Raw genomic sequence first — 19,441 nt, forward strand, 5'->3', positions numbered from 1 at the left:
GGGGTAGTCACTGAGCGCGAGACAATGGTAAACTGAGGGGTGGCAGGGCAGAGGGCCGACGATCGCCGAACCACCGCACGCTAGGTCGGCTGTACGCGTATCAACAAACTCGCGTCCAAACTCGCCTCCCGAAGTAACCATCACCTTCCGAGACAAATTTTTGGAGTAAATACACCTCGCCTTCCGAAAACCTCGCATACAGGGACAATCGCATTCCGAGGTACCACTGTACCAGAATGTGCATAGGCAGCACTGAAAAAACTGGATTGGAAACCAATACCCACTAGTCAGGTAAGAAAACTCTTCCAATGTCAAAGAACCTAGAACAAAAGGACTCTTCCATGGCAACTCCAAAAGCATCAACTACAGCCATAGACCCAAGCCATATCAAGACCAAAAAGGTACTCTGAAAAGACGTAGAAGCACCTTCAAAGTACTTATCTAAAGTAGCTGTTAAACTCTTCAACAAGGCATGACACTATGAATCAAAATTTTGGAGGCAAGCATAATCGTGACCGCGCCTTGAACAGAACAAGTTCTTCATGATGGTTTTAGATCTACTACATGGGGTAACAGTCACTCATTATACCACCAGACTGCAGCAGTTACCAGATTAACTCTCCAGTTCTGCAGGCAAGCTGTCTGAACAAACATTACAGGATGTAGAAACTATGATAAAACTAGTATAATACCATAAATGGCTTTTTCATGAAGCTAGTGTTACCACTAATTGTAGCCCAAGGGTTAAAAATTAAAAGCAAGATAAACATGTAGAAGACCAAAAGGATCTGTTAGCTAGCACCAAATGTTACGGAGGCTGTAAATTTAGGAAAATAAAGAAAATATGACATACCAGGAGAAACAGGTTGCCACCAGTAGCCCTGATAACGGGAAAATTCTTCCTGCATTACATATGAGGGCATCCCCGCACTCTTGGGATCGTATTCTAGTCGGCCACTACCACTATGTACATGGGTCACTCTTTTTTCCTCTCCTGCACGAAGATAAACATATTTAATGGAATTTCCATTGCAAATAAGAGTAATGATATGGTAATCTTGTTACATTGTAATATGGTAATCTTATTACATTGTAATATGGTAATCTTATGAAAGAAAATACAGCATTGCAAATATTAACATGAAAATGTTTATAACAAATCATTCATTTTATAGGATTTTATAGTACTATACTGTACAAAATTATGATTGAAAATAATGCTGTGATGTTTACAGTACAATTACACTAAACACTTCTCTTACATGGCCAAGATGGCCACACTCCCACACTTCTCATGCTGCCTCTCAGGCACGCCACCCATCCAGATATAGATCTACCATCTCTTCCCTTCATGAGCCACCTGTTCCCTCACCTGTAGTCTGTTCTCCTGAGCCAACCCTCCCCCCTCCACCACCACCTGTTCTCCTGCCCCAACCCTCCCCCCTCCACCACCACCTGTTCTCCTGCCCAAACCCTCCCCCCTCCACCACCACCTGTTCTCCTGCCCCAACCCTCCCCCCTCCACCACCACCTGTTCTCCTGCCCCAACCCTTCCCCCTCCACCACCACCTGTTCTCCTGCCCAAACCCTCCCCCCTCCACCACCACCTGTTCTCCTGCCCCAACCCTCCCCCCTCCACCACCACCTGTTCTCCTGCCCAAACCCTCCCCCCTCCACCACCACCTGTTCTCCTGCCCCAACCCTCCCCCCTCCACCACCACCTGTTCTCCTGCCCGAACCCTCCCCCCTCCACCACCACCTGTTCTCCTGCCCAAACCCTCCCCCCCCCCACCACCACCTGTTCTCCTGCCTCAACCCTCCCCCCCCCACCACCACCTGTTCTCCTGCCCCAACCCTCCCCCACCCCCACCTGTTCTCCCCCAACCCTCCCCCACCCGTTACATCCCACGATATACATTGTTTTGTCTGGTCTCTTGGCAACTTGTCTGCCTCTCCCACAATGTTGACACCTAAATACCCTTGCTAGTGGCTATCCTAAACATTATGTCAAAAATGTTAAAATGTGGTATTTTTTCCCAATACTATAAATCAGTTGTACATCAGTGGAACAAAAGAATACTGAACTTAAAATAATATTAAATTTAAAACATAATATAGTAGGAATTACCGGTATTAAATATTCTTCGGTATGAGAAATTTACACAAACTTTTGATTTTAATAATTTGCATTAATATAGTAGTGTTAAAATACAGAATATAGGTGATAAAGCTATACATGCAGAATTAACCATAATGTTTTATCAATTATCCCCAGTGACCATTTCACTAATTTTCACATAAAAAGAGCAAGTTTTAAGAAAAAATAAATAAGTAAATAAATACCTGTTTTAGTATTATAAAGATAAATGTCGTATCGAGCTGCAAAGGCTATGAGGTTGGGGTTTGCGGGGCATATTTGAGGGTTTAGTCTGACCTGGACACTCGGCAATTCTCTTGGGCTAATGGGCCCAGTCTGAAAAGAAGTTTGCAAATTGTTAACATTATGTTATTTAAAGATTCGTAGAATACAGCATTCACAGGTAATTTAACACAGGTTTTATAATAAAGACTTAAGTTTTAGGTGCAAATGACCTACTAGACACTACAAAGCCCATTGCCAGACTCGGTACACAGCTGGCCAAGAAGCAAGTGCTGGAATCTAGTGTCAATTAAGATGAGAAGCACTCCCAAGGAGAGGAGTGATTTCCTTTTGTTGAAGTGTGAAGATCCATATTTCTAGCCAGTAGGCCTCCAAATATGGCCAGTAGTAGTAGTAGTAGTACTTGTAGTAGGCATCCTGCAGTCTCGGGAGACTAAAGAGTTGGGCTCTGGTTGTCGAGGCTGCAGTGTCCTCTCCAGGACGCAAAGCCTGGGTAGGTAGATATGAAGAGAAGCTGTTACTCATGCAGCAGGTATTTTCTCTCCACATTGCTGAAATTGTCCAATGGAAAGGCAAATGCCAACACGCTTGGTTCCAGCACCATCGCAGAAGCTGCCAGAACGAGGTCGAGGTCAACAACGAACTGCCATAGGGGCTCCAGCTCTGGAATTTTCCTCTAGGTTCCTGAAGCCCGTTCCAAAAGTGGGTACGGCCGCGAGGCAGCGGAGGTTTGAGATCAGGGATTTCCTTCCCTAGACGAGCTGCCTTCCCAGACTGTCGAGTCTGGTTGTAAGGCACCAGGGGCATGAGCTCATGCACGAGGAGGAGGAGGAGGACCTGAAGGTCTTCGTATCATACGAAGGCCCCTGGTATTATTCCCGCAGCAGGCTGGCAGCCTTGCTGAGGGCCCTGCAGAACCTCCCAGAGGAGGACTGTGAGTCTTTCGGGGATTACCACACACACACACAACAAAACTCAAATATTATAATAATATTATAATAGCAATATTATAATATTGTAATATACAGTATATAAAATAATAATATATTATAATTATATAATATATTAAAATAATAATTACAGTATAAATTATTATAATATTATAATACTAATGATATCATTTTGAGTTGAATGTTGTCTTGTATGGTTGTCCCCGGGGGACTCCCTGTCCTTACTGATCGTGGCCAGTATTACGATCAGTATGAGGTAATTAGCTGCAGGCCCAGTCATTACTAATTAACCATGGGTTGATGGCAGGGGCCCCCCCACTGTGCTGGTAGATTCTCAGTACTGATGTAGGTGAACTTTACTGTATGGCTTAGTATGCCAAGTAGTTGGCTAGGAGCAGATGTAGTTTTTTCACCAAGTCAATACAGGTACTTTTAATGTTACTCCAAGTAGAATGCAGCCTCCAAGTGCTCTCTCTCTCTCTCATAAAATTGTACCTAAACTGCTACAAAATTATTTTACACCACACACTGCAGACAAATTGACATACAATATTTGAACTAACTAAAAAATCAAAGAATATTCTTCTCTTGGTACAATGCTTCACAATCTGGCTGTATAATCTATATAGTCATATAAAGGGTTGAATCAAAGTGTATCAATGTATTTATGATGAGTAAAAGCATATATCCACACTGCCAAGGTGCTTCTGTCACGTAATCGTAGTCGTTACACTGATTTACGGTCAGGCTGAGGCCACAGAGCTCTACATCCTCGGCTCACAATCTAAGGTGACATTAGACCCTGGTCTAAGCCCTGGATGGTAGAAACAGTTAGGCACATTTCCTTTCACCTGATATCTGTTCACCTAGCAGTAAATACCGTGTATCCTTGTGTAATAGTCAATCGCTTTAAAAAATTCAAAAATTTTCCATACAACTTTTTGTCAGGGTAATCTATAATTCCCCGATTCTTTTGCATCTTTTGAGAGGATCAGAGACCAAAACCTGGGCTTATATATGACAAGGGGATGAATTGGATTAAATTGGGTGGAGCTTGCCAGGCAACAAGCACCAAGGAGCCAACATAGAAGCCTTCCCACAATATCAAATATTTTATCAACTGACCATAATATCATGCAGACTAAGTTTTCTTTCATGCATTCTCTATAATACTGTCACTATAGACATACCAGATACTGTATACATAAGCAATTTTCTACCATGTAACCTACCTTATTAATCAATGATCAATTTCTCTAATATGTTGTACTCTTCCTATCCTACAATACACTTTCTGCACCAGACTTAGTGGGCCCACTCCATATATACACTGAAGCAAGGCAACATCACACAGCCCTGACACAATATCACCCTTAGACAGAAGCAATGGGGAAATGGTCATTCCTGCCTACGCACCAAAAGTAGCAAATTAAAAATAAACATCTTAATTATAGAATTATTAATTTGTATGTAAAATGTAAGAAAAACTGAATCTTTAAAAGTAAATAAAAAGTGAATAAAAAATAAGTGAATATTTATTGTCTCAGTGGGATGGAGGTGTTCTGCAAGGCTGTGTCTGGCACTTAACACCTGGTGCTCCACTTGCCTGATGCTTCCCGTTTTATCGTCGGATGTTTTACTGATTGTTTCATCACTTGTTTTCTTTATTTACATCCACAGTGTGCTATTATATCCATATCTGCATCAAACATGTAAAGCCCAGACAATAATTGTTTAAAATCATCATATGACGTTGACCACATTCCCTTAGTAACATTCACGACGACAACCACATTCGTACCATAAAAATGGTAGCAGGATTCTTTTTATGGGGCAAGGTAAACGCCATTACATCCACACAGAACTATTATATCCATTTAAAACTTAAGACAATAATTGTTTAAACCATCATATGATAACTGCATTACCATGTGAATCAACAACTGACAAAAACTGCAGCCTAAGGGTTAATACCACATCAGTTACGCATTATACCAGGCACTACAGTACTTCCTATACTGTATAAAAAATTGTCGCAGCATTAAATGCATCGTGATTGGTTATATTTAATATGCGTAGAGGATTCATTGTGCACACAAGCCATTATGTAGAAAATAATATCAAATGCACACTTAAAATGCATTTTTACCAACGCAAAACCTACCGGCCGTTCTGCATGTACACATTGGAAAATGGTGGAGGATGCTGGGAAGACCAGAGTACCAGATGTGGGATGAAGTTCATAGTTTGTGATGCCCCAGGTGGAGATGCGTCTGCGTTCACTCAGTAACTGCTCTTCACGCGATATCCGCCGCCACAGGAAGGAATGGCCTGAATCCAACACTTCTTGATATACAATTCTGCTACCCCAAGTCTGTGAGGCAATATGGAAAGTAGTTTATTAAGCATTATGTGATTGCATATTAAAATAAACACCTAGTACAAACATGGCTATTAGAAAGGGTATAAAGGGTTAATTAAAAGGTATATAGAGCTAAATAAAGGGTATAAAGAGCTCACTAATAGTCACTGCCTTCTAGCCTATTCTCTTGTGGAAAGTTGATATTGACTGTTGATACAGTATATTGCTACACCATTCATGGATTCAGCCACAAAGACTTGCTCAGGTGAAACCGAGCCAAACATTTTTTCCAGGTTTCTTGTTAAGTAATGTGTCAGCTACTAACCACTTATGACACTTGCAATCATATTCACTATTAATGACATCAGTAATTACATTAATGACATCTCTAATTACAACTAATACATGTTCCCAACATGCCTAGAATCTCTTGGGAAAGCAAAATGTGACCAAAGTTTCCCCTTCATGCAGAATGATGATCAACTTGCCAAGTCAGGTGAAGCTTGTAATACAGGCCATCAGGAACACAGAATCGATAGTCTAACTACAAGAGTAGTTCAGTGAAAAATGTCCGGATATACTGTGGATATCCAGCACCAACAACATTCACCACCAAAGTTGTAACACTTGACAAGCCTAGTTCCATCTCACAAAATGCTATAGCCTCGCTACAGAGCAGACAGCTTATCCCAGCCACATTTGAGCTACTCATTTCACCCGACATTCGAGCTCACCAATCCTGTCTACATAGGCAGGATTGGAGCGCTTGCTTAGAGCTTGCTTGAAGGAGGGCAAGAGTGTAGAGCTCTTGCCCTCCTACAAGCTCCCTACCCACAGCCCCGTTTAAGTTCTCGGCTCCAGACTATGCACAAGCACTCATCTCGGCTATCATGACATGTCATTTCATTTCCAATATCCAACTCCTTTAACCAAGTCTATATAAAATAAAAAGCCACAATAGTCTTCGAGTGTTGTGGCTCAAAATTATATACATTACAATAATTTTTTATTTTAGTTTAGCCCATGGTTGTCCTCCCCTTTTCTCAATACAAGAGTGCAGGCTGGATACACTTCTCACAGCTGTTCTGTCACCTTCAGGTATTAGCTGCTTGGGATTGGTTGTTTCAGCTTTATCATACAACTGGCTAGTTGTATATCTTACATCTATGTTGTTCAGGTTATCATAGCTAAGTTGACACACACACCTCGAGTCTGCTAATTGTCATTTCTCAGTTTACAACCATGCAATATTATACTGGCAATATTATACACAAAATCATTTAACTTTCAACTACAGTATACAGTATATACAGAAAATAATACTCATTAACAAAACAAGATCTTAAGATAACTATTTATGAACAAATTCGCAGTAAAATAGCATTTGGCAAGGCTTCAAGCAATTTTCACTGAAATTCTCTGCTTTTAACTCCCCTTAAATTATTTAAGTGCTACTGTATTGGGCACTACATTACTATTGTAAGTGCTACTACAGGGGGGCACATGGCTGCCCCCCTGCCCCAACCTCCAGGAGCAACCACACCCCAGAGAATGCTCCTAGAGTAAATACCTAAGAGTAATTACAGGATGAGAGCTATGCTCGTGGTGTCCCATCTTCCTAGCACTCTGTCATATAACGCTTTGAAACTACAACCATGCAATTATAGATTTGAGTGATATAGATTTGATGCTGCCATTCAGATTTCATTGCTTCTTACAGCCAAAGTAAATGAATCAAATTCTATTTTTATTTTCCAGTGATTAGGGGGAACATTACATTTTAACTATTTTTTTTTTACTTTTTCTTCTCGAGCACACAAATAATGCCTCTTGAAATGCTTACACAGAGTAGGGGTTAAACTGAGAATAAATTAATTTTAATTTACTAATAATTTTCATTGTACCAAACATTGTCAGAGTAAGGTAAAGAGCCAACATGAACATTATATCAGATATAACCATCCAATCCTCAGCTCACCTTGTCGAGATTAATGTCGGCATAAAACAGCGTAGATTCTCTACCCTGACCCGGAGATAGGAGAAAATAACATCGCAACTGTGAGGGTCCAAGGCGTCGAAAGGTAACATCAGTGGGTGTCTTGACAGATAGATGGAGGAAAGTTCTCCTGAGTTCACGAACGCGTTGGTGTACTTCCCGCCAGTTGAGGGAGTTTCCTCCCGTTCCCACAGCTCCCCGCGAGACACCACCACTACCTGTGGGTATTCGTGGCATTCTTCCTCATTCAATAGTCTGCAAATATAATAAAAATTTGGTCTTAATAATAGTGGATAAACCTCACAGACTTAATAGGCGCATCCAAAAACCAGATAAGGTACGTGATTTCTTGTAACTATTACAAAAAAAAATAAAAAATTATAGTAAGGGCTTCTGTGACTTGCCACAACAAATGATTTTATAATTTTGGTAGCTACAACATTTATTGGTATCTAGTAATGCCTCTGTTCACCTAGCAGCAAGCAGGTACTTGGGAGTTAAGTCAGCTAGTTGTGGGGTTGCATCCTGGGCGGGGTCAGTAGTTGGGCCTTTAACCCTCAGTAGAAGTCTACTGTGTATGAATACAGTGACTTCCTGTACCCAGACAATGAATTAAATTAATGTGATTTCTTTATGCAATATGTAACAAAAAATAATAATAGAAAAGAATTCATAGATGAAACAACGTAAAATATATAAAGCCACTAATGTACAGAGCATTTTGGGCACAATGCAAAAATAATTTGGTAAATAAATTGGGTAAACATAATGCAAGGAAAGAGAAAACATTCCAGATGAAAAGTATTAATAAATGCAGACTAATCCTGGCCAAGTTTAACACTTTCGCGCTCTCCGCAAAGGTCACTCAGCCAACCGAATGTGCGCGCTGCGTTTTTATCGCTTAAGCGTAAAAACAAAAATGTGTATACTCTTTTTACTCTTCTGACCTTAGTTCTCATGCTACGTATTTCATTTTGGTACCAACGTGTTCGCAATAAAATTCTCTAGAAGAACATCAGTAAAAAAAGTCACGAAATGTATAGGGATACCAGCACCAAATAAATAACTACGAAGATGACTCGCCGTGAGCGCCCATCAGCAACAAAATGTTTTTACTCTTGGGATTGTAATCACCTCCACACTTATTCTACAGCGTTAATTTTGGTATCAATGGACTCGCAATGAAATTCCCAACACGGTGATATGAATATAAGCGTAGAATAATGATGCGGCCCGCCCGCAAGAGTGTGGGAAGTGGTGAAATTGTTACCCGGTATCGGTGACGGGACGACGCACGGCGCTTTGAAAGTTTATACTTATTTCACTCTCATGACATTAATTTTCTATGTACGTCATTCATTTTTGTGTCAATGTGTTCGCAATAGAATGTTCTATGTGCCCATAGGTAAAAAATATCAACAAAGCGTAAGTTAGAATAGCGCCAAATATAAAACAACGCTGGAACATATCAGTGAGCGTCAAACACACACGAAATGTTTTTACTTTTGTTATGTTTGTCAAGTTTATACTTGTTGCACACAGTTATTTTTGGTTGTATATTGATCGGAATAAAATTCCCTAAACAGACATATGCATATAATACATGATATGGGGGAAGCATTACCAGTATAAACGGCTAAAGTCACCCACCTGCAACCCGTTTGGGACAAAATACCATTTGATCGAAGTTATCCACACCTTTCATGAACTTATTGTACCATGCAGCCTAGTGGTGAGAAAGAGAGCCTCATAGCGCGCAGTTTGAAACAAACCCAAAGTAAATCGGATAAAAATTGAATTTTATACAAATATTTTAAAAGAGGACTCAACTTTATGTCCACTATGCGTTAGCGTTAGACGAAACGGGACGCGCCGGCGCGTCCAGATAGCGCGAAAGTGTTAATATAGAGATGACAAGAATCTTCATATGCAGTGCACCCTCCAAAAATCTCATCTTTTCAGACACCATCCAGCTTGGTGCTAAATTTGAATTCTGAATAATATAACTGTCTTTTATGGCTATCATCAAATTATCTTGGTTTCTCATATAGGTTGTGACATGTTTTGGCATATTTACACACAAACAACAATGATCTGTGTGAATATAAATAATTAATATGCATAAAAACAAATGCAAAACAATTTTATACTTGCTTTTTAAGTAGCAGAGGCTAGATTTGTTAACTTACGAGATAGAAATAAGCAGTTATAATGGCATGTTGTGTCATCTGTTAAAACTTCTGCAGCCACTCTGAACTGGCCATGAAGTTCTCAGTTTCCAGTGTTTATGGCATTCTTTCACACACACCAACTGCACAGAGACATTAGAAAGAATTTTTTCAGTGTCAAGGTAGTTAACAAATGGAATGCATTAAGTAGTGATGTGGTGGAGGCTGACTCCATACACAGTTTCAAATATAGATATGATGGAGCCCAATAGGCTCAGAAATCTGTAAACCAGTTGATTGACAGTTGAGAGGCGGGACCAAAGAGCCAGAGCTCAACCAGCGCAAACAACTAGGTGAGTACAACTAGGCGAGTACCAACAGACAGCAAAATGTCAGTAACTGTCACCATCATATAAAATCTCTTACTTACGTTTCTGCCTGAAACGCTAGCGTGCTAGTGGCTGTACAAGAATGTAAAACTTCAAGTCTCTATACCCTAATAAACCCAATGTACCTTCTTGTATATAAATAAATAAAATAAATAAATAAAAAGTTATAATGGTTTTGTCACTACTCTTACAACAGCTATTCTCCCTTTAACTCTCAAATACCATGATTTGTTTCTGTGTGTTACATAAAAACCAATATTAGTACAAATGACACATTCCTCTGCTAGCAGGCTGCCTTCCCACCCCTGATCATGTTTCTCTAATACCTTTGCCTTCTTATCTATGGTAAGAGAAATGAGTACAAGTCAAACCCCGTTCTCACACAAGAAAACCACATATGTAGTCACTATGTATTCCCTCACACCAACTATATTTTTATTTTATACATACACGAGTTCATACATTCTTGTACAGCCACTAGTACGTATAGCGTTTCAGTCAGGTCCTGAATCCTAATTTTCCCTGGAATACGACCCGCCAAATCGATTAACAACCAGGTACCCATTCACTGCTGGGTGAACAGAGGATACCATTAAGGATTGGTGCCCAGTCAATCCTCCCCGGCCAGGATACCAACCCAGGCCAAAGCACTCGCAAAGAGCCGGCCGAGTGCTTTACCACCGCGCCAATGGAACTGCAATGGATCCTACTGAATTTTGTTCTCAAACATTTGTACACTTTATAGAACAATTCAAGCTTATCAAAACCTTTCTAAAATATAAAAGCCATATTTCATACAACACAAACAAAGCAGCACGATGGCAAAAACAAAAAAGATACAACTTTATGGAATTTTTTTTTTTTTACCCAATGGACCAACCATCCGGCTTCCACCAAATCCACTTCAGAATCCGTATTTGCTCCCAACTAATCTAAATTTTGTAGGGAAGATCTGGTAGGCAAACGTATAGTACCGCCACACACAGGTTCACATTTGAGGGTGCACTTACACTTAAACACACACTTATACATACACACACACACACACACACACACAAAGATGATCCTAACACGCAAGAACTTTTAGACATTAGTTAAGTGTAGAGGATAAAAATGTGTGACAAGAGAGATTTGTGAAGTCTATAACCTAACCCCAATGCTTTACAATAATCTACACACACATATATACATACAAAAATAATCAATACCTGGTCCAAGAGTTCTTAACATTTTTAAGGTAAAAAAAAAAAAGTTATCTACAGGTAAACTAAATAAAAAAAAACTATAAAAGTTGACCAGGCCACACACTAGAAGGTGAAGGGACGACGACGTTTTGGTCCGTCTTGGACCAAATAATCGACTTGAGAATGGTCCAGGACGGACCGAAATGTCGTCGTCCCTTCACCTTCTAGTGTGTGGTCTGGTCAACATACTTTAGCCACGTTATTGTGACTCATCGCCTGCAACTATAAAAGTAACACTGGCTCCAGTGACCGAAGTAAACTTATCCAGCGAGGTCTTGGTGAAGGAGCGTATCGAGGCTCACGCGCATACTAGTTTACCCTAGTAAACTAGTTTACACTAGTGTGTGTGCCAGTTCCGAGAGTCACTTCTAGGGAAACAATCATCAGGGCAAATGGTGAGAGGAGGCGGCATTTGACAAGCCGCTGGCTACCTGTCCTCGTCGAACCCACTAGTGTGTTAGTGGCTCTCTGGTAAATCCAGATAAATTCAGACCGATCCCTAATGAGGTTGAACTACAATACATCAGTAAAAGTAAACTTTAAAGTGTCTTAAGGTAAACTCAAAAGACATTGCATTCCAGAATTTTGTTTATACAACTCAAAAGTAATACTGGTCCAAGCAAGCTGGTTTATCTATACAACTTTATACAACAAGCAACTCGTCGAATAAGACAAAAGATCCCCAAAAGTTTATAATGTAAACTGAGAAAGAGAGAGAGAGAGAGAGGTTAGTTTACAGCACAAGTAATGAAGCAGTAAGCGGCAGGGGTTATACCCCGCGGCGCCGCTGGGGCTCACCTCAGGTGGTGGAGGTCATGTTGGAGGTGTGGGTGAGGGCGGGAGAGGCGTGGTAGGGAGGGCAGAGACCAGCCAGGAGGTGGTAGTGGTGGTGAAAATCGTCTGTCTCACCCACCGCCGGCCACGACCACCAGGCTCCTCCTCCTCCACCACCAGCGCCATCTCTTGACAAAACATGTCCCCAAAACACACCAACAACAACGCTAAAAACCCCCCTTTTTGACCCCTTTCTAACCCCTTACGACAAATAAAACTATTTTTCCCATCTTCCGTAACACCTCATAATTATTAATATATCCCCTGCAACAATTATACAATGTGTTTAAAATTATTTGGTTCAGGTGTGAATGTTGGAGTGACAGCGACAGGTGCGGGAGGTCATGGGATTTTTGTCTTTGCGTTAGAGTGTTATATGGTTCGTAATCGTGTAATTTGAACTTGTTCTGGCTTCTCCCAGTCATTTACCGGGATTTACCTTTTAAGTCGCTAACTCTCGAAATACAAGTGGTGCAGCAGAATAGCATCAGGCATTATATGTGTTTTATTGGTGTTTTATACGTTCCTGGGATTCTCATAATAAAATGTACAAGAATGTAAGAATTCCTGTATTTTGTGTTTTCTGTATCCTTTATCTCCTGTATCTGTTTTTGTATCTGTTTTGTATCTTACAAATTGTTGACAGAGGACAATGTTGTAGTCACCACCTAAATTGATGTGATTTTTGTTGAGTTTGTTACTTATGATTACATTTCCTCATTGAGAATGCAGTTGTACTGGTACAATTCGGAAATCTATAAATAGCGCCAGTAGTTTTAGGGGATATAAAATTTTGATTTAGGATTGAACAAAAGTATATTCATAATACTGTAGTCATCTCTATTACTGATTTAACTTGTGCAATAAAAGTTATCTGGCCTGCAGAAAAGTACTGGAGCAAGCACAGTACCATGGGGGACTGAGCTTTTCATGGACGATAGGGATTTTACTTTACTATTACTTTTTTTTAGTTAATTAATATCTTCTTATTATAGATAGATAGATAAATCTATCTTCCTTATTTGCCAGTAATTCTTTTAGAGCACTTTTTGTGTGCGATAACACTATGGTCACATTTTTCGAAAGCTGTCACAAAATTTGTGTATATTACATCGGCATTTTGTCTTTGATGGAATCTAAGCCCATCAATAATGATCTAGCAATTGTGAGAGGCAGGAGGGCCCCCTGTTCTGAACCCATGTTGTCCAGGGTTATACATATTGACACCATGATTCCATGAATTTTATAATCTTACTCCTCAGTACTCTTTTCAAAGATTTTTAATGTGTGATTATTGGTCTATAAAATGCCAATATTTCTTAACCACAACACTGTACACCTGGTTTCGGCAAAACTTCATAGTGCAATTGTTAAAAGACATTTTTGTGTTTTCATAAATGTTCAGATAAAGTTAATGTCAAAATGTTTCCAAACTCAACCATTTTCATTTCAAAACACAAAGACCGATGAAAACATTAAAAAACATTAAAATATAGCCAAAAAAAAAAAGCACAAGTCTCCAAGTGCATTAGGGCACTCTGCGCAGTACAGTGGTTAAAGCATGGCAGAGTCTGACTCCGACTAACCTATGACACTCACATAATCCACAAGTATCAAGAGAGAAAGTTGGGTGGCATGAGCCCAAGCATCTGGCCACCTATTTCTTCTCCAAGATAGAATTTTAAAAAGGAAAATATATACACAAAACTATACAATATCTTTATGCTATTTATTTAGTAACAGAAATATCACACAGTAAAAAAAATAACTTCCACGTATTATACACATCATTCATTTTACATAACTGTTGGTAATTAATTTGTTACAGTAATAAGTATAGCAAGGTTTCTTCATACAGTATAAGGATAATAATAAAATTATGCAAGAAAACATTACTCTTCACCAAGTCAGTGAGATGCTAAATACATGCATTACTAAATTGGATATAAAATCCTCTTTTTGTTCAGTAACTGGCATATGAATTATACTTGAAAAACCTCTACTAAATAACAATAATGCAATATCAACATTATCATTAATTATATGACTAATTTCCTAAAAAGCCTATCAAAATATTATTGGTTGTAGAAATGCAAAACCATAATTCATACTTTGTACATCTGACAAAATTAAATGGGTAATAAAGACTTGACATTAAAAGGAGAAGCATATTAAAACATACTTTATACATACATACAAATGAACTTTTTCAGAATGGAACTGGAGCAATCTATAGTTTGTCTTTAGATTTACAATACTAGAGGAAAAATGTATATCTTATAAAAAATTAACTCGATCAATATACAGTACAGTATTTACAATTAATGAAAAAATGGGCATACAAGTACAAGTATTATCCCCAAGCTTGTGTCTTGCAGTAGTGTAGGACCAGCTTGCCATCAGACCCGAAGCACTCGTATAAGTTCCTGATGATGTGGTCAGGCGCCGGTGCAAAGCTTTGGTTTACGTACACAAACTATTCAGGAAGCAGAAAATGATTCATAATTATACACTGTATAATCTTAATATTCTTCAGGTTATTTAACTTTATTCATCCTTTTTATACTTGGAAAAGCAATCTATAGTTTGTTACTATTGTTAGTCGTGATTCTCAGCCTTATTACCTTGGCAGAACCCCCCCCAAAACATTTTTCTATATACCTAGAATCCTTCCTTAACCTGGAAGGGTTCCTAAGTACTGAATATCCTAGGAACTAGGATATTCAGAAGTCCTAGAGTTCTCCAAAGAAATCCTAGAGTTCTCCAAAAAATATTTAGCATATAGAAAACAAAATTTCATTACAAATATATTTATTTATTTTGTAATAAATTTTTTTCAGTTTGCTAAATATATTTTGAGGAATTTCAGGGTTTCAGAGAACCCTGGCTGAAAAGAAGTGCTAGAATATAGGTATCGAGATAAACAATTATTATATGTGAAAATCAGGAGTGCCGTTAATTTGTTTCAATACATATAACACCACAAAACTAATTCACTTCTATCCCATTTACTCTAGTACCATATCCTGGCTTCAGTCTTTCTTATTTCATCACAATACCTGGTACAAAAATATATCACTGGAAACCCCCTTATGTAGGAAAGGTATATCAAAAAAGTTAAAGAATAAGATTTGAATGAACAGCTTCCAAGCTCCTTGTGATCTTCTTAAACAAAAACAAGAATTTCAAATGAATAATTAAATTACAATAAATACAAATACAGGTAATGGGATATTTATAGATATGAATAATTATTATGTGGAGTGAATGATGTTACATTAGGTTGACATTGGTTGGCAATGCAGTACAGTATTACACTTTTTTCTTACAATGAGGTCTCGGTAGTACAGTTTTGTTCATTCTTAACTCATACTTGGGAATCTTGGGTTTGAACCACAGGTGGGACAGAAATGGTTGGCAAGTTTCTTATCACCTAATGCCTCTGTTTACCTAGCAGTAAATAAATACCCTAGGAGTTAGTTAGCTTGTTGTGGCATTGCATCCTGGGGAGGGTAAGTAGTTAAAGCTTGAGACCTCCATACAAGCTTAAAGTATATATTCACAGGCTGCCTGTCCCTGACAAAATTAATTAATGCTTGATGCCAATTTGCCATCCTTTGTAACTGGGAAATAAGTTAATTGACTGACAGAAACACAAGAGAAAATAATGTTTTATTTGAAGCTATACACTATAATTAAAAGATCATAAAAAGTATCTAAGTAATTCTGTTAGCTAAATGGCAAGAAGTAATGATACATTACAAAATACTGTACTCTACTCTTTAAAGGAGGTTTTGAGTAAAATTTTGGACGAGCAACTTACCAAAGTGTCGGAGGGCTCCATCTTGAGGTATTTACGAATAAACTCTGCAACCCATCCTACTGGTTTTTCTCCTTCTACCGCCCATTTTTTCTTCTTCATGATTGGAGCATCACCAGTTGCTTTTAACAATACATCAACTGTAATTTTTTATTAGAAAATTAATATGATGAATTTTGTGGACATAGCATATTACATTAAATACAATTTTGATGTCATACTACATCCTATACTGTATTATACTCCTCTCTCACTCAAAACAAATTTACAATCATTAACTAAATTTCACCCAATTTTTTTTAACTAAGATAGAGTTCATTATTGTTGTCAACTGAAGTACCTAGTGAAACTGCAAGCAAGAGCTCTTATCCTGCCTCAGCTCATCTGAAGCCTGCCCTTAGATATTATTTTTTAGGAATGATCTTTACTTATTTTATTTAGCTTTAAAATACTGAACAATTTGAAAGATGTTGATCTGGACAATTTCTTTAAAAGGTCAGATGTAACACATCAAGTCACAATGGTCTCAAACTCAACTAATTAATTAAAGTCACAATGTAGGACTGAGAACAGGATATGCTTTTTCACCCACAGGGTTATACACCCAGTCCCCGTGGCATAGTGGAAAAGCACTCGCCTCGCAAGCCCTTTGGCCTGGGTTCATATCCTGGGAGGGGAGGATTGACCGGGTGCCAATCGTTTTTGCCCGAAACACTGTGTGTATTAGTGGCTTTAGGCATAGCATATACTAGATCTACCTAGAAATCGAACATTCTGTTTGTAACTTATTTTGTATGTATGTACTTTACCTGAATAAACATTATTATTATTATTATATTATTTCGGATTTCTCCCCAAAATACATCCCCATTGATTGCTCTTTAATGCAGTAGAAATATAATATATTAAAATATTTTAAACATTTTGTTTGGGTGCCTAATACTTCCGGAATCTGGAATTTCTTTGCGTAATTCTCCCGGGAGTTAAAGGAACAAAATTAGTTAAACTAGAGAAAGAAAGAGCTTCTCGGGCATGACCTGTGGAACAACATTAACATGGTTGTATTTCAACTAATACATCCTACACACTCTTCTTGCTGGGTGTAGCTTTGGTGTCGTGGTGGGTGTCGTGGTGGGTGTCGTGGTGGGTGTCGTCGTGATCGGACTCCTGCTTCGTACTCTTGTCGTCCTCCATTGTTTGTTGACACTGACGAGCGGTTCTTATAGGGACCCCAGTCTGGCGGCTCTGGCCGCAGAGATTATAAATATAATACTACTACAACTACTATTTATAATAATAATAATAATTGATTTAAATTTTTTTATTACATATGATATGGATTACCTTGATTTTATGTGGTTATATTTGTTATAATTAATCATACTTAGCGTCTCGGCAAATTTTTTAGGTAAAAAAGTAATTAGGTAATTATTGACAAGCCGCCATCGTAGGTAATTTTGACAAGCCGCCGGCCTCCTGTCCCCGTCGAGGTCACTAGCGAGATAGTGGCCCCCTCAGGTAAATTCTGGTAAATACTTTATACACTCATATTGAAGGGTGGGGCACAACTAATTGCTTAGCAAATTATTTAGCCAATAACACAGCCAAGTTTTCTGTGCTTGTAGACATCAAAGAAGCTTTTAATAAGGCACAAGGGATTGTAGTCCCGGACGAGCTCGTAGTATATTGCATGGGTGTCAAGGGTAGACTCCTGAAATGGACTGAACATTACCTTATAGGAAGGAAAGCCAGTTACCTTCGACGTAGCAGTTTCAAACACAAATAAATTGAGCTTGGAACCCCTCAAGGAGGGGTCTTAATCCCCTTCATTATTCAACATATTAATCAATGTCATTTTAATATAGAGTTGCCAGAAGAAGTACAACAAGTAGGGTACGAAGATATCCTGATACAAGCCTCCACCCTTGTAAAGATGAAGCACTATTAAACTACTCGGAAGAAAATGTACAAAACTTGGCTTCATTGTCTCCACAAATAAGACAAAAACGTCCTTCCATCACAAGAGAAGGAAAACGAAGAACTGCAAATTAATGGTAACGTTTGTAAATGGGTTGATCTCTATTGATACCTTGCAGTTATTGTCTGCTCTAGTATTGGCACGAGAGAAAAGAGCGTGATCAACTCATTGGAACATGTAAACATCGCCTCAACGTCCTTAAATCTATATTCTAGAATGGTCATGGAGGTTCTATTGCTATACTTAAAATGATGTACACACCATATGTTCGATGTCATAAACTCTGCCGCGCCAGTGACATGCATCTACCCTCCAAATGACAAAAAAAACGTCGAAAGCATACACAATGAAGCCATGAGAATAATTCTTAGAGTATCAAAAAAATAAAAATTTAGAATCTACGTCATGAACTAAGTCTCTCTAGTATTAAAAATAGGAATACGTACTGAATAGTTATTAAAATTGTCAAGAGACCCCCACTACAATAACATTGTCAAGAGACCCTGTGTTCTGCACTAATTATAGAAGGAAAGAGAAACATATGAAAGTGTTCAGGTCGATTAGTATGCTTTCTCGAAAACTCCTCCTGCTGGAGCAAGCATGATGATGCCTGTAGGAATTTCACTTCAAAAGTCCCATATAGGATTCGTATATATGAGATACCAACGAAGAAGTCCAACATGTTATCTCAAGAAATGAGACATATATATATCTCTAGGAAATTAATAGAGAAGAAGGAAATGAATTAGCTAATAAACTGGTGAACCTGCTAATCCTATTATTGGCAGGGCTGGTGCAGCAGAGACTGTAGTGAGAAATAATGCCTGACAAAAAGAAAAATAAGAAAGTGCGCGGATTGAGAAGTACATCTCCTCGACGCAAGCAGAGTTTACTGGCATTGTAATTTATTTTATGTATTTATTGCAGTTTTATTTATTAATATTGAAGAAGATATAACTGGTTGCTAAGAGGGCACATGGTGGCGGGTAAGAAGTACAGTCTCACAAAGCCAGCAGCACGCGCAGGTCATCTTCAGAAGGACAGAGCTACTTTAGAGACAGTACAACACCGGACCACAACGGGAGACATCTCCCGTCAAGCAGGGTGCAGTCGCACCTCCACAGATCTCCAGTATCATCTATTGATACTGGTGATGGCTCAAAAGGGCCACCACTTACGGGCTATTCATGCCCGTGCCACCTTTTGGATGGCTTAATCTTCATCAATCAATCATCACCGGACCACAAATATCATTCCGACAACTCTCGCACCAGGAATGGTTGAGGCCGTGATTGCCAGCCAGGCATGACAGGGCGGATC

General features: G+C 38.9%; 2 protein-coding genes across 8 annotated transcripts in view; both read right to left on the reverse strand.

The window, feature by feature from the left end:
- The window catches only part of LOC123772412 (dipeptidyl peptidase 8), a 62,872-nt gene extending 50,418 nt beyond the window's left edge, over positions 1-12,454 (reverse strand). Inside the window, exons 1-6 of one of the 7 annotated variants that reach the window (XM_069324268.1) lie at positions 12,288-12,429; positions 9,878-9,999; positions 7,671-7,943; positions 5,495-5,704; positions 2,344-2,473; positions 854-994 (exon numbers count right to left, since the gene is read on the reverse strand). In XM_069324268.1, the coding sequence (XP_069180369.1) occupies positions 854-994; positions 2,344-2,473; positions 5,495-5,704; positions 7,671-7,925 (736 nt within the window). In that variant the 5' untranslated portion in view covers positions 7,926-7,943; positions 9,878-9,999; positions 12,288-12,429. Of the gene's footprint in view, positions 1-853; positions 995-2,343; positions 2,474-5,494; positions 5,705-7,670; positions 7,944-9,877; positions 10,000-12,287 lie in introns of all 7 variants that reach the window. The other 6 variants (XM_069324269.1, XM_045765548.2, XM_045765570.2 and 3 more) reach the window with 6 other exon arrangements.
- Positions 12,455-14,031: 1,577 nt separating this feature from the next.
- On the reverse strand, positions 14,032-17,387 carry Atg12 (Autophagy-related 12). Its single transcript, XM_045765525.2, has 3 exons — positions 17,232-17,387; positions 16,147-16,283; positions 14,032-14,799 (listed from the first exon to the last, which is right to left on the reverse strand). Exons 1-3 carry the CDS (start codon positions 17,335-17,337, stop codon positions 14,677-14,679), a joined length of 366 nt encoding a protein of 121 aa, XP_045621481.2. The 5' UTR covers positions 17,338-17,387; the 3' UTR covers positions 14,032-14,676.
- Positions 17,388-19,441: the final 2,054 nt, after the last annotated feature.

Source organism: Procambarus clarkii, chromosome 14 (genome assembly GCF_040958095.1).
Source record: "Procambarus clarkii isolate CNS0578487 chromosome 14, FALCON_Pclarkii_2.0, whole genome shotgun sequence".
In the NCBI taxonomy this organism is placed as follows: domain Eukaryota; kingdom Metazoa; phylum Arthropoda; class Malacostraca; order Decapoda; family Cambaridae; genus Procambarus; species Procambarus clarkii.